A 24,772-nucleotide genomic window follows, 5' to 3' on the forward strand; every position below is an offset into this window, starting at 1 on the left:
TAATAGTGCTCAACATATATGGCAACCCCACTTCGTTCCTTTCCTCAAAAGTTCTCCGGGAAAAGGGCACTCATTGGGATTCGGCGATGAACTTGAACTGAACAATGACTGTTGACCACAGAACAAGCCAAGTTAGCCAATTTTGCGCATGCGTGTTGTTAGATAGGCTGCGTGACCGACAGCTTTTTTTGCCATTCAAAAGCCGCACATACCGGAAACAACGTTCACGGAACTAATGCAATTGATTTCTCGTTGTGTATGCGCGAAACAAACTGTCGACTTCTCCGCTTCCCGCGAGGAAAACAGGACAACATATAGAGGAATTCAAGACAAAAACAGTAGAACTACGGTATTGTATTTTAGAGGACACTAACAGAAATATTTTCAATTATTTTATTTAGAAGAGCTCGGCCAAGCGCCGCTTGATAGCTTACGAGGACGGAACGCCACTGGTTAGTACCCAAGAAGCAGGTGTCAGTTTCATACTATAGTGACGCTTATAATTTGTAAACTACCATTAAACAGCTTTTAGGCACTACTTAGTATTACAGTATTACCAACCCTCACTTCGAACTTAGTAAAAACAAGTCGAATTAAGACTTTTTTTTTTTTTTGCTTTACTTGTGCCGTCCTCATGCTCGCCACGACTCGAACCCGGAAGTCAACATGCATCAGACATGTATCCGTCGCTAATTAGCAATTCCATTGCAACCCTATGGGAATAATTTCATAACCTAACAAAGCCACCTGCTTATGTAAGCTAAATATAAAGCCACAAAGTCCTAGGTAACGGCAGTAACAATTTCTTGATTGACGCCTTATCCCATTATATGACGCTTATTATGATGGAGATGATGGGAGGCGTCTCTGATTGGCCATCGCGTCGACACGGCGGGCGAGCGGGAGCGCGAGCGAGTCGTCCGCTCGTCTGGGGACCGAAGCAGTCGCTCACTCGCTCGCGCACTCGCTCGGCTGCGCTCAGTGCGCGTGCGGCCCCTTCCACCCGCATGCACTAGCCGGGACCATGGACGCGACCCTCTACCAGATCATATTCGGCGAGCTGGCGGACTTAAATTGCTCTTTGCTGGACGCCTTTCAAGACACTTTATGGGAAAATGCTTCACTTGCGTTAATGAACACTGACGGTAAGAAGGAACACTTTCTTTTTTTTTTCCTTCGCTAATGAGAGGTGAGGCAACTTTTTTTTTTCTCTCTCTCCCCAAGGTTTCTACTGTAACGCCACCACTGATGAGATTGGCACCTGCTGGCCACGGAGCAGCGCCGGTAGGATTGTGGAGCGACCCTGCCCTGAGTACTTTAAAGGAGTCAAGTATAACACCAACGGTAAGACGTTTTTACCCTCATGAGGGGGAATAAAAAAAAAGTTCCTGATTTTTGTTTGAGACTCATACAAGCTTCCCTCGCTCGCTGTTGTTTGATGCAAGCAAATATGACAAGGGATGACAATTGTTAGTTCACCTCCTGTCACTGGAAGCGACGCCAAACACTTAGAATGTGTAATGCTACAAGACAAGCCACTTAAAGCGAGATGGCAACTCTTGGTTTCTGAGAGGCAGCTTGAGTTTGACTTGTGGCAGGGGAATTAAGGAGCTCGATTACAAAAAACCCCAACACAAAACATGCTCTCATGGCAACCGTGTGAGAAGCTTGCATAATAACATGCATTTTGTTTTGTTTGAAAAAAAAAAAGGTGAGTTTAGTCCTAAAATTAAATGATATATGTGGGGCAAATATGCAGCAAATGTTTAGAACCTATAGAAAAAAAAGAAGAAAAAAAGAAAAGAAAACATAGGTAATTTTCTTTGCCATTTTAGTAAATATGTATGATTTGTCCCATTTTGTTATGTCAAAGCATTATTCCAAAATTAAATACATTTTGGAATGGGAAACCCTTTAAAAAAAAAAAAAAAAATCATTGCGTGGTGTTGTGTGTAGATTTTTAATCAATGTTTGAATAAGGTTATAATATAAATGACTCCAGACTGTTACTAAATGGTGGCATTTTGCCCCTAAAATTTGAGACAGTGCCATTAAATTATTCATTTGTCCGTGCACCTGTGACCAGGAAATTTGCAGATTAAATATATATGTATATAATCTTGATTTTTTTTTTATGATTATTTTTTTAAAGTATTTATTTTTCTTAGCGCTGTGGAATTCATCTTATCTGTCTTAACCAAAGAAACCTACCTTGGATCTTTTTTTGTTGCCGACAAATTCAGCTTTATATTAATATTTCAAGTTAATGTACAGTGTGCCCCCTTAAATTTTCTACGTGCACCCCTAAAATTTCATATTTAAAGCCATTGTGTTCATAGTTTAAAAAACAAAAAAACAAAACAAAACACTAAACACATATTTGGTATCTGAACATAACAAATGTGGGGAAAGGTAGTAGTTTTGCAACTTTTGCTTTTTCCATCAGGGGGCGCCACAGCAGGTCCGCATGATTTGCTTGGGATCCCCTTGCTGACGCAACTCACCCATTTTTTATTTTTTTTTTAACCGGGCTTGGGAACTGCAATGAAGCACCCCTCACCACATCTGCACAGAAGACAGCAACATGTACTGCTCTACCACCAGTGGAAAAAAACGTGAAGTCAAAGTCAAAGAGAAAACGATAAAGGGTGACTGATTTCTAAAAGTGGAATCTCTTCCTGAGAGTGGTGAATATTTTATCACGTTAGTGCACGACAGGGTCAAAGCGGAGTACGGCTTCTGTTACCGGGGGCAGAGCTTGGGTGTTGCAAGAGGCTGTGACTAGCTGAGCGGCTACTTGTTTTCAAATAGCGCAGTGTCTGACGCGAAAGATGCTTCCCTAATGCAGAATCGCTACTTACACTCATGGAGGACATTAAAAGGTTATACAAATTATACTTAATTAATTTGCTGATCGGTCCATGTGGCGCATGCAGTAGAAATGTTGATAACTTCAAGTATGTGCAAGTTATCAGATAGCAACGCTGAGACCGCTGTTGGGTAATCCGAGCTTCTAACACTGCAGCTCTGCTTACCTGTTAACTGACATTTTTGTGCTGCTTCCAACGCTGCAGCTCTGCTTACCTGTTGACTGACATTTTTGTGCTCATATTGTAGACATCTTTTCAGAAATGGGAGGGAGAATATTTGCTTACTAAATATTTCTAATACAAGCAATTCAAAAGTTAATTTTTCATAATATATCCACTTTGAAATAATTCAGTTAATGGCTGAGCAGTAAATCAAATTCAAATTGACAATGCAATTTTCAACTCACAAAGGCTGCCATTTTGAAAAAAAAAAATATAACTGCTTAATTTCGGTTGGTCAGTAGGCTTTATTCACCTTTTATATATGTATCTATATTATATTTATTTTTATATAATGTGTCTAGATAAGCAGCATGGTGTATGAATGGTTAACATGCCCGCCTCCCAGTGCAGAGGACGTGAGATCGAGTCCAGGCTTCGGCCTTCCTGGGTGGAGTTTGCATGTTCTCCCCGTGCCTGCGTGGGTCTTCTCCGGGTACTCCGATTTCCTCCCACATTCCAAAGATATGCGCAGCCGGTTAATTGAACACTCTAAATTGTCTAGGTGTGAAGGGGTGTTTATCCGTGTATGTCCTGGATTGGCTGGCAACGAGTTCAGGGTGTACCCCGCCTACTGCCTGAAGCCTGCTGGGATAGGCTCCAGCACACCCGCGACCCTTGTGAGGAGTAAACGGGTAGGAGAATGGATCGATGGTGCTGATAAGTTCAGTTTTTCAAATTTTTACATACGATTGTTTCATGAAACATGAAAAGTTCAAGTGACAAAGCCACATTTGTTTGCATGGTTGTAATCTGATTTTGGTTTGGTTTGGTCGTGGAAGTAAAAAAAAAAATTGAACTTTTTTCGCGGTTCGCCTCGCGGTAGCCAATCGGCTTCGAGTACGGGCCACGTCTCACACAGCGTCCTCACTATTGTCACCCCGAGCGCAACAACACGGCCGGCCAGCCGTGACAGAATGATGATCAAGAAAGTGCTGGTAAGTCAGTTGACTTGCTTTTGAACTGTACTGAGTTAGCACCAGTGCTTATTATTAATGCCAAAGCTATTTTTAGCACAAATGCCGGCCGCCAGATTGCCACTAAAAAAAAGTGAAAGTGCTATCACGTACCTCAAAAAAGGAGAGAATAGTGCCACGGCTGTTTTGTCCCAGGAAAGAAGTGGAAGTAGTTGGCGGCGCCCATTTTTTTGTTGACTCGCTAAAGTGCTCCACTTCCTTGTTCACCAAGGGACACGCCTCTTCCGCTCCGGAGCGCACGAAAGCACGAATGAGCGGGAATCGTTCCAAAAAACACTACGCGGTGAAACACTTGCGAATGAAGCGTTCCGGTTCGCCTTTTCGGATTTGGTGAGAACGTAGCATTAGATTAGTTTATGATGATCCAAACATATGTTTCAAGATTAAGAATGGTGCACTTTTTTTTTTAATCCATTGGCTTTTGACTCAACAGAATTGGCATTGTTTTTGTATTTTATTATGTTTACTAGTGTTTTTATGTTAATTTGACTCTTTGTTTATATAGGTCTGATTTGCACTTTATGTACAGCACTTTGTATGCAGCTAAGGTTGCTTTTATAGTGCTCTATAAATCAAGTTAGCTCCTTCTATATGTTGCTGTCAGCCTCTTCGCAGCCTCACTGACCGTTTTTCTTCTCGCATTTTCATCAATTTTATAGGGACGTCCAATTCCTGGTATTGTCAGTCGTGCCATATATTTTCCACTTGATGATGAGGACTGTTTTGTTTCCTGCTATATTTAATGCCTTGGATTGTCTTTTGTGCCCTTCATCTGACTTGGACAATACAGTGCAATCCATTTGAAGATCTTTGCTGAATGGCTTATTGTGCTGCTGTGACTATGAACATGAGAACAGCTAGACTTTAATGCTTTTCGATTATGTTTTGTTCTACCATGGAAGAATAAAATATTAGAAAATCCACCGACTCTCCACCGTGACTGTAAGTAGTATCATTTTTTGTCTTTAAAATTGCTGAAAACTACGGAAGCGTAGAGCTGCCAATGTGGAGTAAACATTTTTGGCTGGCGAGTATGTTCGAACATACTTGTAAATATGTTCGAACATATTGAAATATGTTAGAACATATTGAAATATGTTCGAACATACTCGCAAATATGTTCGAAAATACTCGCAAATACGTTCAAACGTACTTGTAGGCTACATGCTGCAAAGTTAGCATACCTTCCCATAAGACCACGGGGTATTGTTTGCGAATGCGCAAGTGAAAAAAATGACGAACCTAAATCATGCACGGCAGACATAATAAATTGTAAAAGTTATGAATAAACGCTGTTTTTTGTCTACTTAATTTTCTAATGAATTGGTAATGTGGCCCAAATGCCTAAAAAAATGGGGTTTTGTTTTCACTTGCGTATGCACAAATAATACCCCGTGGCATTATGGGAAGGTATGCTAACTTTGTAGCATGTAGCCTACATGTACGTTCGAACGTATTTGCGAGTACGTTCAAACATATTTGCGAGTACGTTCTGACGTATTTGCGAGTATGTTCGAACGTATTTGCGAGTATGTTCGAATGTATATGCGAGTATGTTCGAACATATTTGCGAATATGCTCAAACGTATTTGCGAGTATGCTCGAACGCATTTGCGAGTATGTTCGAACGTATTTGCGAGTATTTTCGAACATATTTGCGAGTATGTTCGAATGTATATGCGAGTATGTTCGAACATATTTGCGAGTATGCTCAAATGTATTTGCGAGTATGCTCAAATGTATTTGCGAGTATGCTCAAACGTATTTGCGAGTATGCTCAAACGTATTTGCGAGTATGCTCAAACGTATTTGCGAGTATGCTCCAACGCATTTGCGAGTATGTTCGAACGCATTTACGAGTATGTTCAAACGCATTTACGAGTATGTTCAAACGCATTTACGAGTATGTTTGAACATATTTGCAAGTTTGTTTGAACATATTTGCGAGTATGTTCGAACCTACTCGCCAGCCAAAAATGTTTACTCCACATTGGCACCTCTAAAATTCCGTAGTAAACACACCTCTGCATCGGAGCTAATACTCCTTGTACACTCTGACAATGAGAGCGCCACTGCCACCTACTGCAGTGGATGTTCAATTACACTTTCCCTGGGATCATTTTACAAGCAATCGCACTGATTCTGATCACATTCTCAGTTGAACAGGGATGTGTAGATTTTTTCTTTCCACTATTTGTACAGTACGTAATATGTATCAATCTATTTAGCAGCTATCCAGCAGCTATCCAGCAATGCGTTCATCTGCCTGCCGATATGTTTCATTTCAAACACCCGTTGGTGTGTTTGTGCATAAAACCTCTCCGCTCAATGCTTGAGAGGTGCAGTTTAATACTTTTTTACATATTGAGTCACAACATTGATTGTTCCTGTCATTTCTGATGCCATCAACTTCAGGAAATTGCCCGTCTCCTTTGCACGCATTAGACGCTGCCACACTGATGTATTCAGCTTCAGTGACTTGTGCGGCAGCACAATATTTTGTCTACCCTTAAACAAAGTCTTCACTTTAAAGTCATCAATACAGATGACTCCCCTTATATCCTCAAGGAGCCGCGCCATTTTAATTGGCCGTGAATTCACCATGCAAAGCTTCCCTTTAACTCACTTTATCATTTGAGGAGGCGCTGACGTGTAGACAATGGCGGCGCACGAGTCCTCGCGGGGATGTTGATGCTGCAGCTGCCGCAGCGTCAAGCGCTTGAGACGTCGCGTGTTTCGTCATACAGGCTTTTAAAAGGTTTGACAGGTGCAAACAGGCCATAACCCCTGGCTCTATGCGGTGACTTTAGCATGTTCGAAGCAATCAGATGTCACAACAAGTCACAAATATCAGCTCTCTGCTCGTCTCGAGGCATCCGTGATGTGATTTGCTTCCGAGAGAAGGTACTGGACGTTTGCAGAGGAGGACAAATGAGCATTTTTTTTGGTCTTCTTTAAAGGGGAAGTCAACCCCAAAAATTGTTATGTGACCTCACTAGTCTAAACATTACATTCTGATTAATATTAAATTGTGGAGTATGTAAAAGAGAGTGCTCAGTGATGGGCTGGTAGGATATTCAAATCACTGTTGTGTCTGTTGAGTCCGGTTAGAACTCCAATAAAGGGTCTTGGGTTTGTTTTGCTGATATTTAATCAGGTTAACTCCACAGCAGACAGTACTTGATGCTTCACGTGTGTGGTTCTACAAACAAATAATAATAATAGATCAAGATCTAAGTATGACAACACAACATAGTGAGATGAGCACTATCGAGCTCTAAATGCAAAATAAATCCACAATGTTAGCTCTCCATTAAATGTGCTCATAAGGCATGCTAATGATTAGCAGAAAACAAATAAACAGCGTTCTTTGGTGTTATGAACTTACTTGTCTCATGCACAACGTCGTAGAAGCAGGATAAACTGTCAACTGAGGCTGAACTTAACTTAAACTTGACGGTAATAATTTGCCCAAGTCTTCACTTGTTACTGTGTCTCGTATCTCCCTCTCACTAGTGTGTCCCCTCTTACTTCCTACTATGCCAACCGGAGTTCTAAACCCCGCCCCTTAAAGGAGCCAGCATCAGGCTTTTAACAACCTTTTCTACAGTATGAGTTATGCAGCAAAATCCAGACGTTTTTATCCATCTCAGGGGGCGGCCATTTTGCCACTTGCTGTCGACTGAAGATGACATCAATGTTGCTTAGGGCTCAAGTAACGACTTCACCTGTTTTCTGAAGCTGAGCTATGATTGGTTGTTACCAGAGACCTGAGCAACATTGATGTCATCTTCAGTCGACAGCAAGTGGCAAAATGGCCACCCCCTGAGATGGATAAAAATGGCTGGATTTTGCTTCGTAAGTCTTATTCCACGAATGCAATATTAATCAGAATGTCATGTTTAGGCTAGTGAGGTCACATATTACATATTATTTTCTAGAAATGTTTGAGGTTGACATCCCCTTTAAGTATATGATGGCAGCTATTTACCTTTCTCCAAATTAAGAACAGCAGCATGCAGTTTGTATGATTAAAACTAAGATGCGAGATTTCCCACAAATGGAGCTCTTTTTGCAGTTCCTTTAAGTGTAAATGCACTTTGCGATCGCTGATCTCCTGCATGGACTCCAGCGAGTCCATGTAGACCGCATGCGTGCTTTTCTTTGATGATCTGAAATGGATTAAATAAGGGGAGCCGCTTCGATTGACCGTGAGTCAGCTGCGTTCCCTCCTTACAACTGTGCCCAACAGTGCAAACGCCCTCTTCTATCTGTGCTTTTCTAGCAAAATACCAAGAGAAAGAAAACTCTACCCATGCGTACAGTCACAATGCCTTGCGCTTAATACAAAAATAGGGCCTTTGCCCTTCTTCTATTAGAGTTTTTGGGTGAAGTGTCTCTGACAGGAACAGTTCATGCAGCAGTGTTTGCTTCAAGTGCGCTTCTGTTCCTGTAGTTCTCTTACAAACAAAACTGAGTTGCATTTTAGGATGTTGGTTATGCAGGCAAAATTACGAAACAAAATTAAGGCACTCTCAGATTGAACATGCCCTCTCAGGTAAGGGGATGTAAATTCCCTTCCATGTCTTGCAGCCTATATAAATATTAATGTGTGTGCAGAGTGGTGTAAGAGGTTTATGCATTTTTAAAGCTTCTTGTGTCCCTCTTTGTGTATTTATAGTTCTTTAAGTCGGCGTAAAATAGGTAGGGGCCGGGACCGTGCAGTTTTTTAGATGTTTGGAAACATTCATTTTTGCTGCCGTGTGATCATGTGTCTGTCAGGTCTCAGGCAAGACAAAGTGCTGTTTGTCAGCTTTGCAAAGTCAAGCCATATCTCGGTGAGCCGTGCGTTTTTTTTTTTTCCCTTCTCGGCAGCAGAGCCCGGCTGTAGCTAATTATTTGCTGAATTACATTGCCTCCCCTGGATGAACACCACCTCACTCCTCGTTTCATTGTCACACCGAGGACCTCTGTGGTCAGCGCCGTGAAGAGTCAGGATCACTATTGATTCCCTTATCTGGGTTAATAAAGTCTGAGTCATATCGGCGTGCGCAAGGCTGCTGCATGTAGCTTTACACTACATCTGAAATGGGCGATGAGAATCATGTGGCTTGTTATGTTATGACTGACTGTGTCTGACCTTGATTCGCCTTTTTCGGGTGTGTGGTACTAATCCAGGTCGTACTAGTACACATACTCTGAAAAGAGCTAAATCAAGTTTAGTGGGGCAGGGTTGAGGTTGGGGTAGTTTAGGTTGGTGTTAGGTAGGGTACGGCTCGGGTAAGGAATAGGATGGATTTACAGCTGTGGTCACATTAAGGGTTAATTTGCGGTTGTGGTTGTGGTTATTGGGGGGGAGCCTTAATTTTACCCAAATCTTTTTTGGAATATCTAACATTTTTAACGATATGCTACAATATATGTCAAGTGATACACCAGTTTCAAGATAGTGTGTATTTAGTGCCATCTAGTGGTGAGCTAACAGAATGCATGGAGCGAGCGAGTAAGTCAGCAGCCAGTTGACCTTACCGTGGCACGCCCCTCCCCGCCCACGTGCGACAAGCAGCTCCCTCCGACAGTTTGTTCGGGCAAGATTAGCGAAACAGCATGCGCTGTAATGGCAAAGTTGTCAGATCTTGCTTGAGATTTCTCCGTCAGGTATTTTCAGGATGCGGATATTTCTCTTCGAAGCAAGGAGGGGGCTTTGAAATTTTTAGTGAAGGGTATCTTCATTCCCTCACAAAAACAAAAGGAAATACGCATCGCTGTCTGCTGCTGCAGATGTAAGGAAAAGACCAAGTCGCCTCACTCACTTCGACCGATTGTCGGCAAAACCGAAGTTTTTGGACATTATTCCTGTCAAGCAGGGTAAGAATAAATTTATATTACCTCATAGTTTCATTGTTTTGTTGGCATTTATAGTAACATGTGGATGGCTAGCTACCTGCTATCGTTAGCCTTTGGCTAAAAACAACCTCCGAGAACATTAGCTTAGCGCAGACGTAGTGGTTTCTGCTCATTTTGGAGGGATTCAACTGGTTGTGTGTGCAAAGTTTGTTCTGCTGGCATTTATAGTAAATAGTAAGTCAACAAACGCGTGGGTGGTTAGCTATCCGGAGCTATCGTTCGCCTTTGGCTAAAAACAACAATGGTGAACATTACCTTCGTGCAGACATAGTAGTTTCTGGTCATTTTGGAGTGATTCGACTGGTCATGTGTGTGGTCTTTCACAAAGATTGATCCAGCGCAGACATTTTTAGTAGTTGTTTGAGGGTTTAGGGAAGTGAATAAACCCGACAGTGTCTCTCTTGTGTCTCTCTTACGCAAGCCGTGACTACAGCAGCATACCGGTTAGTCGATCGGGATAACGGCTATCACTCTTACACAAGCCGTGACTACAGCGTTTAACCATTTTATTGATTTTTTTTTTCTTGGCTTTGGACAACCACGCAGTGCACTGCCGGGAGCGGGATTGCTTTTGTTTGTCCGCAGCAAAACGCACGTGCCATCTTGCGTCTTGATTGGTTTACTAGGTCATGTGGGCGTGGTTTACAGAGCTAGCGGGAGCGGCAAGCATGAGTGGCTGGCAAGAACTAGTTTGAGCAGTTAACAAGAGCGTCTAGCGGGAGAAATTATAAAGCGACTGGAACTGGAATCACAGGTCTTGGCAACTACCACCAGCAGGCTCCAGCTGTGGAAGGTAAGCAGCGGTCGACCCATTGGGTCTGACACTAGCTGCAAGCACCGCCAGAGGCTATATTCATGAATTCTTCTCCTTTGGGTATCCGTAGCAGAAAGATCGCGGCGAAACATGTCAGCCTCCTGTGTGGCCACTGACCTGTATATATGACTGGATAGCCGATAGCCCATACGCGTCAGTGCAAGCCATTGAAGTCACAGGGCGGCCATCTTGTTACTCCCACTTCGCCCAGCAGACTACTGTATAAACTATACGGTATACGTACAGATGAGAAATATACAGCTCATAGGCAGTTAGTATATGGCCGGAGGCGGGGTGGGGGCGTTGTGGGTGGTCATTAATTTTTAACAAATTATTATTAATAATAATAATAATAATAATAATAATGATAATAATAATAATGATAAAAATAAATACTATTAGATCCATTTTCTACATATACAATATACAAAACCTTTTAGTCTGGTGGCTGCTTCTCTTTTTGTAAAGTCATTCTCCTGCATTGTATGTGACTGGGTCACCGGTTTGCTCAGTGTGTATTACAAACATTTCACCCACCATTGCACACCAATTCCCCATGAAATTCAATCAGCTACAGCAGACGCCGGCCTCTCCACCAATCTCCTCCACCCACTTATACCACCTACAAAACTCGAGCTAGTATGTAGACAGTACAGAATTATGGACATAATTTGCCTTCCACTTCTCAAATGCCTTAAAGCTTGTCCTATTTAGCATACCTCAGAAGACCTTGTTTAAGATATGTCATCAATTGATTTTTGTCCAGAGTCTACAAGTATTTAAGCTCCATTTCCAGTTTGTCTGTACATGTAGACCCTTGAATAAAGATGTCAACTGCTTTTCACGCTAGCTAGTTGAGTTAGCTGCCGTATGCTAGTCATCAAAGTACTGTGTTGATTCTGTGAAGTCTGTGATGTTTAGCACGTTACTGTCACAAGATAAGAAGTGAGTAATGAATGATTTGATTACAATTTGTTTGTTTGGCCTACGTAGACTGCAGCATTAGTCTTTCACGCTTGCTAGCTAACAGTCCACTGGTGAGCTACCATATTTTTTCTGTTGTACTTCAAAAGCAGACCGTTATCACTGTGTTGGTTATATTCAGTGAAATGTATCACTGACTCTTGTACGTAGTAGTTTTCTAGTCTGATTTTTGTTCCAATTCCTGTTGGCATGTTGGACTTTCAGATTGAATTATTGCCAGCTTTGGAATCTTCTGTGACTGGTGCAGTGCATTTGAGTCCATTAGTTTCTGCAATTTGACAAGAACAAGCCCCGAGCAAAGATGTGGACTGCTACATTAGCTTCTCACGCTATCTACCTAGCAACAGACTGACTAAATGCCTTATGCGTGTCAATTGTGTTCAAAAGGTATTATTGTTTATATTTTAGGTGTTTATGTTATGTGCTGAATTTTAAACTCCTACTTATGGTAGTATAAAATGCTAACATATCAGAGGTTTCCCTGTTCAACTTTAGAGTTTGTACCAAATAACACATCCACCATATGGTCATTTTTATTATAAACAAGGAACAAGAATCATGTTTACATCCTTGCTGATAAACTAGACTGTTTTTCCTTTCACTGTATGGGGTGTCGGTCAACATTGCTCTAGATATGCTGATGTTGTTGTTGCAAGTGTTTCTGTGGGACTTTAAACATTTTTTTCTTCTTTTCACTCAAAAGACAGAAAGCTATAACAGTCGGTTTCTTGCCTTTAAAGCTTCTCTATGGAGCTTTTGCCTGCAGGTAAGCCCGTTCCTGTTGTACTCCATTTTTAATACAATTCTTTGAAGAAGCGCCCCGGCACATTTCTACATTTGGCACTGGGAAATGAGTAGAGATCTCTAGCTGCAATGTGACAATGTGGTAAGAAGTCGAACCCCGCTGAGGACATACAATTCTGAGTTTCAACATTTTTGGGTGGGAAAAGGGGCACAAAAGTTTGACAGAAGACTTCAGGTGGTGGGGGAAAAATGTTGGATTTACATAGTGTTTGTTTTAATATAATTTTTAAGTACATTTTTTAAATGTGTATATATATATATATATATATATATATATATATATATATATATATATATATATTTTATTTTTTTCAAGTTGTAGCTTATAATATGCAAAGCAATAACGATTCACTCAGGGACTAATGAAGTCATAATCTCCAGCAATGTTTTGCCAACCTTTATTGCACAATTTATTCAGGTGAAATCTGGACCTGTTCATTTGAACGCAATGCGATTATTCTTGTGTATGAATGGTAACAGGTGGATACACAGGTTAATTGGAACTTCTGCCATCAGGTTGAAGAGGTTTTCATTTTCCTGCCTGTCACTATTTCATCACTGCCATACTAGATAGATGACCAAAGATATATCCAAAGATATATTTGTAATTGCGAGAGAGAGAGTGTACTTTCGATGTCTTTAATCACACACATGCCCTGCAACACACGAGACACGACATGACCACGCCATTCTGCCGGAAGGCGTTAACTAACTAGGACCTGTGAGGACCCCTTAGTTGCCTACACCCGCCTGCATGGATTCCCAACTGTCTCCTGACAAAAAGTGTTAATGTTTATCTAAATCCAACATAAATTCAGCAACATGTAATAATTATTAAAAATAAAAAATATACATATAAAACATGAAATGGGCTGTGTTATACCATTAGGCAAAAATGACTGCTAAACAAATACACTGCTTATCTCACATAATTAATAAAAAATAATATTTGAGACATTCATCGTTGTAGCTCCACCGAGCAGACCGCGTACTTTGAAAATAGCTGAGATCCGCAAGAGGACATCCATATGAAGCGAGGCCGATACAGACAGGCAGATACTGATGAAGATCATGATGAAGGTGAGCTCGGACGTTAGCGACATCTTAGAGGCGTTTCCCTATATATTGTAATTAGCATTTTTCCTTAAAATTGCACAAAATAAATGGCAATTTACTATTATTCTAATTGCTAATTTCTTGTTCCTGATTGTAAAACGCTCACACGAGGGCGGATATACCTTAAGGCTGGCATCAGCACCGATACAGATACGTTGTATCGGTACTCGCCCATCCCTCGTGTAAATGTATGTTAAAGATGTCAAGAATACTAATGTTATGATGCTCCATTCTAAAATATCAAATAAATGTCTACATTTTTTAATTTTGTAAAGCTGAGCGATCATCAGACATTTATAGAAAGTGACGGCATGTGCATGTGTCTTGATCGTGCAATATGCTCTCATTATCCCGTCACGCGATTCCATGTTTGGCTTACTGGCTCCACCTCGGGGCCTCTTGCCTCTCGCTCGTGTTTCTCACCAACCAATTGCGGTAAAAAGCGACCGACAGCAAATCCGCGGCCAGCATACATGCAGGAGCGAAGAATGTATTAATTTCCTGATGCGACAAAAGGCCACGAAGAGAATGCGGACAGTTAAAGAGTAGCAGATGAGTCATTGGCTTGTCTCTTCCAGGGACTATTAACACACTTGTAATGTGCAATCCTGTAAAATGCAAATACAAGTGCTCAATAAAAAATGCATAAATGGGGACAGAATGGTGGCCACATATGGTGCTTCACAAAAATTTAAATATGCATCTCATGGAGCGACAATGGTCGGATGCGCTTTCCTTTGTCCTCGGCTTCCTCGCGTGCACTTCCAGGCGACTGACTCCTGACTCTTAATAAATTCATCCCGCAGGAAGTTTTCCCAAACCTTAAACATCAACTGAAAGCAAGATTTCCACACGTACAGACTTATTTTCTGTGTTGTAGACGACATTTTTAGAGACTCCACATGACAAGGACAAATCTGCATGTTTGTGCTTAACGGGTCTATTTAGGAAGATCCCAAACTGCGTGTTCAGTCACGCTAACACATTTCACACTCTTTTGGCGGCCGTATTGTGTACTAAGGTTGCCATCACTGACTAAGACCTCAAATAGTGGGTGCTTAAATGCTCACTCACACTCTCTGTCGTCTTGCATGCTTGTGTTTGAAGGCAAACTACAGGGGTGTTGCTTCAAGTGAAGAAGATCACTAGACAATCTGGTAACGAGTGGTTGTGTTATTACTTTGGCTGCTAAATGCTATCTTGGTTGTCAGTTCAGACAATACACTCACCAGAAACGGAGCATTTAACTCTTTTACTGCCACACGTCATCCAAAAAACAACTCGACAGTGCCAGCCGATTTCAAGCATTTTCACTCATCTTTCAAGGTAAATAGAATTTGTGTGCCATGACTACATAGCCATGGCGGATACCATATGAAAGATTGGATTCCATTCTTTCATTCGAAAAAAAATGTACATTTCTACCTAATTCCGTTCTTTAGTAATCACCATTTGAAAATAGGTCGTTTTAGTGACATAAGCAAAAATAGAGAAAACAACCTTTTTGTGAAGATGCATTTTCTGCACAACAGTAACATTGACGCAAATATTTTTTGTTCAGTGACACTCTGTGAATTAGATTTAATGTGACAAATGCTTTGATCATTCACGTCATCCATAAAAACGTATTTATTCAGATTCCGTCATGTTTCATTGTAATTTGATACACCGGGGAGCCAATTGAAAAGAGATACAATGCTGCCATCTGCTGGCCATAGTTAGTGGCTGTTTTTGATTTCACAACCCCATTGACAAGACAGCGCTGCACAAGACTTTGCACTGCCCATTGAGAAAAATAAAAATAAAAAAGTAGTAAACGTCAATTAACGTTTATGACGGCATTCATTGGGATTTTAACATACGTCATTAAACGTTTTGGACGGTAAGAGTTAAAAATGCAAAACCAGCCATTGCAAATCCTCAAAAGTTTTTTTTGTAATCACGATATGTGTGCTAAATGATTGTATTTGTGCATACTCTTTACAGCGCACCCAAAATGAACTGCTCAACAATTAAGCACATTTGGTGGACGAGACCTTGGGTGAACCCGGTTCATAGATCAGCATCCACATCTGTTTGAGCGAGCCAATCGAGTTTGCGGCCGTTTTTTCCAAACCCTTGAGTAAATGAGTGTGCCCCGAGTTATGCTGCTTCATCCAGATTGCTGGAAAATACAAAGAAGAAATAGATCAAAAGTACTCTTGCCTGGATATGTCCACGTTTTAATATCCGTCCCGTTAGAGAAAAAGAAAAAAAAAAAAAAAACTTGTTTGTTTTTTTTGAAAATGTCCGGTTTTGATTGCGCAACAAATGGGAGGTGGAATGCACCGTTTGTTACTGTGACTGGTAGACCATACACTGCTCCCAAATCGATCACGAGGGGAGTAGGGAAAATAGAAAGGCAGGATTTATGTGTGCGTGTTATTATTGCTAATGTTAAAGACGTTCTTGATTTTTCAAATAGAAAAGAAAGTAGGTCGTTATACGTACTTCACTTCCTGAGCCTTCAAACACGGTCCCGAGTTGTGTCGCCCAAGTGTTGTCTCAGTTTTTTTTTTTTTTTTTCCCAGCTCACTGGTAACGTCTGCACTCACAAATCAGAGGGTGCAGATCTGATCCCCACCCTCTCCAGTTAAAAAAAAATAAATAAATGATCGTGCTGGCAACAAAGGTTAGGATTAAAATGTTATAACCTATGGCGTCTTTAAGTAAACTTTGAGTATCATTTAAATATCTGGAGGCTGGGCCAAGTGTTTTTATGAAAATCACAATGAAGGTCACCCTATCTTATGACAACTTGATCACAGTCAAACTTTTCTCCATGTTATTTTTTTATCGTGGTGAATGATGCGTGAAACACATTATTCAAATGATTAGCTATCATTCCGTTTCACATCACAATAACAGAGTGAGACAACTCCATTGACAGCACACATGGATTTTCCCTTTGAACTCATTCACTCCCAGTGAATTTCACTGAAGCAACCCCCTTCGCCCCCCGGCTGGTTTTCTGGATTTTGACTGATTTTGTAAGGCTCACAGAATATTGTGTTCTATTGCTATAAAAATACTGACCTACCATAAGAAAGGTTAGAGTCTCTTCATTCACCAGGAAGAAAAAGTATATTTGTATCTGTTTCAGTTTTGCAGCAATTAGCATTAGAATATAGCTTTATATAGTTTCACCAATATTCACATTCCTGCTGAAAACACTGACAAAAAGAGCTTGTTACTACATTGCCCTGGCTGATCTCTTATACTCTGCTGCCACCTGCTGGCCGTTTCTTTTAATATCGACTATTGCTTTAAGCCACCTCTTCATGTCAGAAGTTGCATCAAAGCCTTCTGTATGCTCTTGCATTAAAAAAACAAAAAAACAAAAAACAAATACAAAACAAACATATAAACATGTTTTTTGGGAGATAAGGACAAAGTATCAAAAAAACATCAAAACAAAACACTTTTACACTTTTTTAGGATCGAATGAGTTAAACATTGAATAGGTTCGACATTTGTCGACCCAAACTTTTTCGAAAAGGATTTGTGAGGAATGATTACTCAGCTTAATCTTTTGAAAGACATTCATTAAAGACAATTGAACTTTTGCTGATTTTGATTGGAAGGGAGGTCTATATAATGCTCAAATTTGACCTGTATGTGTTTACTTGATCCAGTAGTAACTCCAAATCTTTAACCATAGAAAGAACATATTAGCATTTACCTTTTTAGTTTAAAAAAATGCAGTAGATAACCGGCTGGTAGCTAGCTAGCAAGAGGCTAACGTAGGCACTGGGCAACACAAACACATTGCTGAAGAAGAGGAAATGCACAACACCAGTCACAGAATATCCAAATCAAGTTCTTTCTTCACAAAAGAATGGTCAATTCTATCAAGCCAATGGGAAAGCGAATTGATCAAAGTTAATCTTTTGCTGTTGTTCTACTGAGCTGCTTACTCCCAACTTCCTATTTTTATACCACACTTTGGTCTAATTCCAAATGGTATGACATTCAGGGCATCTGAAGCGCCGCTAGGTTCCCGTGATTTTGCTTGTAACTCTCTGAACCATCTCATTGCCAATCATAGTTCTTCCCTTCCCTCTTATTGCTTTTAGTATCCTCTCTAACCTGCTCCAAATTGCAGTGCCGAATGCACCCGGCATCCAATTAGGCTGCCGACGACCTTTAGCCACTGCCGCTTGAATTTGAGCCCGCATCCTAAACAGCTAATCCCTGGCACGAGCGGTAGGCTTTCCACAACATTGCTTTGTGTGTATCCCCTTTTCTGCAAAAGCTCAACTGATTTGCCGCGTGGCCTTCAGGGGGAAAAGCTCACTGCCTGCATTATCATACGGGGAAAATAGATTTTGGAAGACAGTTGCTTTCATGCAGCACTGTTCTAGGCTTATGAAATGGAAAATACCGTTAAGTGAAAGTGAAGTGTTTTTTTTGTGGGTTTTTTTTAAAGTTCTGCTTAAAAACAAAAAAGTAGTTTGTGTTCTTCTCTGTAACTTCAAGATGCTTTCAATTGTATTCATTTGGTGAAAAGTGAATACTGATTAGTTGTTAGGAAAACTGCCCATGAGAGCCCTGATTACAACAAAAAAGTGCTGATTTGACCCCCTGCCTTGATTGAACATTGTGCACAGACACAAAAGATGACGTTTTGAAGTACCTTTAGTGGAAAACTGTCCTCATTAGAGATGGGACAATGACATTTTTTTGTTTTGTTTTGTTTTTTTAAACCTGGTTTACTTAAATCCTCCCCTTTTGTGATCGACTCCACTCTATGAGAAAAAAAAAATCTCGCTTATAGTGGTGGCATGGCTCAGTGATCGTGGTTTTCTCCCAAATCAGAGGTTGTGGGTTCCATCCCTCGCGCTTGTGGCCATGTTGAAGTGCCCTTGATTATGAGACTGAACGATTAGTTGCTCCTGATGTTGCGTCATGAGAAAGTTGTCACTCAAAATATGGCAATGTCCATTCAAGAATGATTGAATGCTAGGGGTCTAAGCGACTAAAAGTGAAAAGATTAAAGACACTAAAAATGAACATATTTTCGTAGCCATAAAAACAGGTGCGTATTCATTTTCGTATCGAGGCAAGTCTAGTTTACCATGCTTGGGAATTTGGCGGACTGTGCTTTGCCTCGCTGGGATTTCCAGGAGACTGAGGGGGGTTTTCTGTTACACGCCCCCACTGTACCTGACAATTTGGTGACCCGAGAGTAGACTCGCCTTTAGACTAGTTGACACCAGGTCCAAGTTGTGGTGCAGTTGGTGTATGTGATTTTGGATTTGATCAAAGCACAGGCAAACAGATTATGCGTTCCACTGATGTGTGGTGGATGTCATCGTATTTCACTCCTAAATATGATATCAGCGCGCATCGAACCATCTGAATCATTGCAGAAATCAATTCACTGAATGGAAGATTATCATTTTTAATCTGTTTGTAAAAGCAGGCCCTGACCATGGCACAACTGTTGACGGTGGTGGGATTGTCATATGCAGATACATGATCTGGGGTCGAAGCAGATCTCCAGGTGTTCCATTGTAGCGGCCAACTTATCATTTGCAAGTGGAGATATTCATGTAGTGCCTAATTGTTGGACTTTGCTCACGCCCATCTCCAGTGAGTCCCTTATGCTTCCAACATGTAGATCGTGCACCTCTTCTGTGCTGAATTTAAGGGGAATGACGGGAGCCCCTTCGATTGGCCGAGAATCAAGGTGGCAGTGTTCACTTCCACATTGGCACAAACGGCTAATTGTGCCCACCTACCAAAATACCAAAAGAAAACGTCAGCCAGGAGCATATTTTGTGCTAGACTTATAGAGCCCATAGTGTATAAAGTGAACATGTAACTATAGCTGTGTGCATCATAATTAACTCATTCACTCCCAACCATTTTCACAGAAACAATCCTGTTCGCTCTCGGCTGTTTTACTTAATTTTGACTGATTTTGCAAAGCCCACAGAATATTGTGTTCTATTGCTATAAAAGCATGGAACCTATCAAAAGAAAGATTAAAGTCTCTTCTTTCATCAGGAAAAAAAGATATGTTTCTATCTGTTTCCGTTTTGCAGTAATTAGCATTAGAAGAGAGCTAAGTTTCATCAGTTTTCACAAATCTATTTAAAATTGTAAGTAATTTAGCTTTTTTTTTCTAGATGGCCCTGGTTGATCTCCTTTGCTCTGCTGCCACCTGCTGGCCGTAATAACTGTGATAACTACCATTTCTCCAACCGTTCTTTGCAGTTGAGAGGCTGCATCAAAGCCTTCTGTATGCTTTAGCATAAAAAAACCCAAAAAAAACATAACAAAAAACGTATAAATACGTCTTTGGGACACTTAAAATATAAAAAAAATGTATTTACACGTTATTGGGAGCAAATGAGTTAATAGGTTGTTAGAATTTGATCAAATGGATGTTTATTACTCAAATAGGAAAAAGATATTTAATAATGACAAATATTTTTACAATTAACAAGCAAATTTGGTGGAAAGCTATGGCCAATACCACTATTGTAGGCGTACTGTGTTTATGGTTTGGTTCCTTCAAAATTGATGTGGAAATGGTGTTTTATAAAACTGACATTCTAAAAGATAAGCTTTCAAATACAGTGAATAATATGCTGCTATTTGATTGCAACTGACATGCACACCTAATGTAGCAGTAATGGACTCAAATGCAAGTAGAAGGAAGCCTTCAAGAAAAAACAAAAAACAGTAATAGTGCCTGACATGGCTGGGGAGGAGGTGTTTAACTAAAGGGTGTTCTTGATTTGCGATGGTGTGCCGTTCCTATAGTGATGATGTACCAAAGTAGTTGTAATTATCAATAACCAACGCTAATGCAGAAATAAAGTCAAAATGTCCGGGTTACGTAACTTGTGAGGTGGAAGGAAGGTGGACCCAGATGCAGGGAGACATAGTGACGAGGGAGAGGGATGAAGTCCAAAATGCTTAATTAAATCAAAATGGGGAGGTGATCCAGGAACAGGAGGCAAAATAAGAAAACAACAACGTCCATAATCAAAAACTGGGCAAGACGAGGGGAAACAGCAAGAGATGACAACAGGGTTCATAAGACAATGGACCGAGAATGACTGACAGAAAACAGGAGGCCAGTTTTCATGTATCCGCACAAGTTTCCTACCATTTTAGGCAGTTCGTCCACACAGCGACTCGGTTTCGGAGCTTGAAACCGATCACCTTTAAAACCGGGCTCCAGAGTGGAAAGATTTCAAAACGCACCCCGTACGTTCCAATGTGGACACCATATGCGGGATAGTTACTCCTCCGGTGATGACGTCATTCTCTCGTGACTGCGCACGAACCGCCAGTCTGTCAACAACAATGGCGGATAGCCGTGTCGTTGTCGTTTTGCGCAACGCTTGTTTATGCTTTGCCTTTTACAGCTAAATGTTTTGCGTGTTGTGTTCGTCTCACTGATCTGTATATATTACTGGATAGCCAATAGGCCATACACACCCGTGCAAGCCATTGAAGCCACACGGCAGCCATCTTACGCCGCCCATCTCGTGAGCAGATTACTGTTTAAACTGTTTTGAAGACCCCTTTTTCTTTTATCGCTCAGTTGCTAGACCTCATAATTAGATTTGGCAGAGGCATCTTTTGTTGAATTATAGTTATAATTCTTACAAGATTTGTTTGAGGAACAAAGCCGGCTTTGCTTCCGTTTAAACAGGGCCTAATTACACAAACACTGATTGACATAACAAGACACACCTGGGCAAGACACAAGTGGTTGAGGGCACTGATTGGTTGACACACAAGGAAGAGCAAGCAAACACAGGTGGACATGTTAATGCTTGACGAGACAAAGGAGACAGACACACAAGGAAAACAGAACAAAACATGACAAAATCAAACAGAACCCAAACCAAAACCATGCATGACAAAAAAAAAAGCAAAAACAAACAAAAAACAACAAAATAATACTAATAAAAAATCTTTACCCACCCCAAACCATGACACATAATTACAGTAAATATTTGCGTCTTAACAGAGGACTTCTTCCTATATCCACTTTGCAGGAGAACATAGAGAATGTCATCATAAAAGGAACATCAAAATGTTTTACTGTATCAATGTCACTTGCAAGGATAACAAATCCCACTCACAAGAGAGTGAACCTCTGCCAAGGCTGAGCAATCGTAATTTGGATACACACCAAGTAGTCCGCCTTCATAGATACACACCTCCTGTTTATGCATGGTTCTCTTCATTTAAGATTCATGATTAATTCAGTGGAAAATTAAAGAAAGTGTGAGCAAAATGTCCCACCACTCAAGGAGAATGAAGACAGTTTTGTCTCAAATCTAACGAGATTCTGTATTCCTTGGCCCGTCCACAGATATCCCTGGAAAGTGTTATTTGCAGTAGCCTACTCTGCTAACAAACAAACAAATGGAGCGCAGATCGAGCCAATAGAAGCATCATCTGCACACACGTGTGTGAGAAATTAAACGTGACTCAGACGTGGCAACGTATCGTCTTTATGTGGAGCGCTCCAGCTGCCTAGTTGGCTCGTCTCAAAAGCCAAGTTGACAGTCGATTCTCCAACGCAGCCTGGGTGGCATGTGAGCGCTGACGGGTTCGGGTTAGCAGGGTCTAATACTTCATGATGTGAACTTTGCTTAACTCTATTATTGCCACGTTATCCAAAAAACAACCCCCACAGTGCCACCCGATTGCGAGCATTTTAACTCATCTTTCAAGGCAAACAGAATTATTGTGTACTTTTACTACAAAAAGATGGTGGGTACTACATGAAAGATCACATTCCATTCTTTCATTAGAAAAAAAAATGTTTCTCCCTTATTCCTTTCTTTAGTAATCACCATTTTAAAATAGGTCATTTTAGTGACACTGAGCAAAAATTGAAAAGATAAGGAGAAAACAAGCTTTTTGTAAAAAGAACACATTTTCTCCACAACAGTGACTTTGACATGAATATTTTTGGTTTAGTGATGCTCCGTGAATTAGATTTAATGTGACAAAGGCTTTGATTATTCTCGTCATCCTTGAAAACGTTCCATTTCATCAGATTTAATCAGTTTCCATCGTGTTACATGGTAATTCCATACACCGGCAGCCCATTGAAAAGTGAAAAGTTGCTGCCATCTGATGGCCATAGTTAGTGGCTGTTTTTGATTTCACAACCCATTGACCAGGCAGCGCTCCACTTAGACGTTGCACTGCCCATTGATTAAAAACAATAATAATAATAGTTGACATCATTTAATGTTTATGGCGGCATACATTGTGATTTTACTAATTGTTATTAAACGTTTTTGGCGGTAAAAGAGTTAACTATGGTCTTAGAACTTTTGTACGAAATCGTGTGTAGCTGTGCTGTTCTTTTCTCAAAATTATAGCATTCCCCCTATAAACGCTACGTTTGTGCTCAAAATGTATTCAGCAGAACATACAAATAGAAACAAATCCAAATCTGAGACCTTTAAAAAAAAAAAGCTGTGGCAAGTGAGTCATTTCTTTGTCACATAGCTGGGAATAACACCTTTCCTTTCCGTTCCTTTCTGACTGTTCGGGGCAAAGCGATTTTATTTTCAGCACAAGACCAAGAGCTTTTCTTAACTGTCACCTCCCAGTATCTTACAGGAGGGGAGGGGAACCTTTCAGTATTAAAAAAGCCTGCAAGGATGTGTTTAATTTCTGGGGAAGAAAATGATGACGTTTTCTTTCTTTGCCGCCGTCTTTCCTCGGAGGTTTTATTAGTGGCAAAACGCACAAGGTACAAAGGCCTTCTTGAAATGGCTTTCTTGTCGTTATTTTAACTAGAGCTGTCGAAATTAAGCAATTAATCGACAAGTAATTGATTATCAAATCAATCGACAACTATTTTAGCAATCGAGTAATCGTTTGGACACGATTTTTTATTTAAAGGTTGATTAATCGATAAGTCGAATAATCAATCGATTAATCAATTCTAAAAATATTTGATATTGACAGCTAATTTAACGCAGTCTTTCTCAAATAGTGGGCTATTGGTGCGATGCCACAGGCAGGGAATGTTGTTGTTTTTTTTTTGTCTAACTCAACTCAACTTTATTTATATAGTGCTTTCAAACAGCCTGAGTAGAATGAAGTGTAATTGCACGTTTAACATTTTTATAGAACAAATGGTACTATTTATAGTCGAGGCGGAGAGTTGGGGTAAGGGGGTTTATTTCCTTCTTCCTTAGGGGCTCACAAAAGCACTGTAGACTAGATAGCGACAAATGAGATGAAGGCAGCAGTTACCTTGCTAGCCAGAAGGGGGAGTTTTATTTATTTGTTTATATATTCAGCTATTAGCTTTCAGCTTTCAGCATTCCCACACAATTTCTGCAGAAATTGCACTTAGTCTAGTTGTGGGAATAAAGATGACTTATTTATTTATTTATTTATTTATTTATTTATTTATTTATTTTTATTTTTTGCGGCTAACATAAAAAAAATAATACAGTGACTTTAACCACGGCCCTCATGCACGACTCTTCTCGGCAGACCCAACAACAACTGACGTGCATTTTCATTAGCAACTCATTCATCATGTCATAATTTACCACAAACCTGGCAATGTTTTAATGATTCTATTTTGAATTATTCAAACCAAATGAACAGAATATAAGCCCCCTCTACAAAAAAAACAAATGAATTATTCATTAAAATCAACCACAGAATATATGAATTGTTGGAGAAAATAAAACACAAATGAATGAATGATGGCGATATAATTGTGTGTGTGTTTGTGTCTTCACCTGGTCTCTGACGTGCGCAACATTCTGGCCTCGCTCCAGTTCTCGCTGCCTAAGCGAATCACTTTATCAAATTGCCACATTGTGGCCTAGTTCACTCTGTGCCCGTTGCGCTAAATTAGATTTCAGCAGACTTTCGTCGCCTCATATGAGCCGTTTTGGGTATGCAACTTTAATGTGGCTAAACCTTTTCATCGCACGGCTACCTGTGATTTGAACTCTCACTTTTGGGGGCTTGATTTGGACAAAGCAGCAAGCCTCAGCTGGCCGCATCCTGGGGGGGCCATCCTG

The 24,772-nt window shown here is 40.5% G+C and overlaps 1 protein-coding gene across 3 annotated transcripts in view; it reads left to right on the forward strand.

Moving 5' to 3' along the window:
• The first annotated feature begins 211 nt into the window (after positions 1-211).
• Positions 212-24,772, forward strand: part of crhr2 (corticotropin releasing hormone receptor 2) — a 56,685-nt gene continuing 32,124 nt past the window's right edge. For 2 of the 3 annotated variants that reach the window (XR_013283141.1, XM_077518563.1), the window contains exons 1-2: positions 212-1,145; positions 1,225-1,344. Coding sequence is in view for 2 of the 3 variants with exons in the window: in XM_077518563.1 (XP_077374689.1) it covers positions 1,025-1,145; positions 1,225-1,344 (241 nt within the window). In the remaining variant the exon portion in view is untranslated. The remainder of the gene's footprint in view (positions 1,146-1,224; positions 1,345-24,772) is intronic. The other variant, XM_077518568.1, reaches the window with a different exon arrangement.

The sequence above is a fragment of the Festucalex cinctus genome, chromosome 1, assembly GCF_051991245.1.
Source record: "Festucalex cinctus isolate MCC-2025b chromosome 1, RoL_Fcin_1.0, whole genome shotgun sequence".
Classification (NCBI taxonomy): Eukaryota; Metazoa; Chordata; class Actinopteri; order Syngnathiformes; family Syngnathidae; genus Festucalex; species Festucalex cinctus.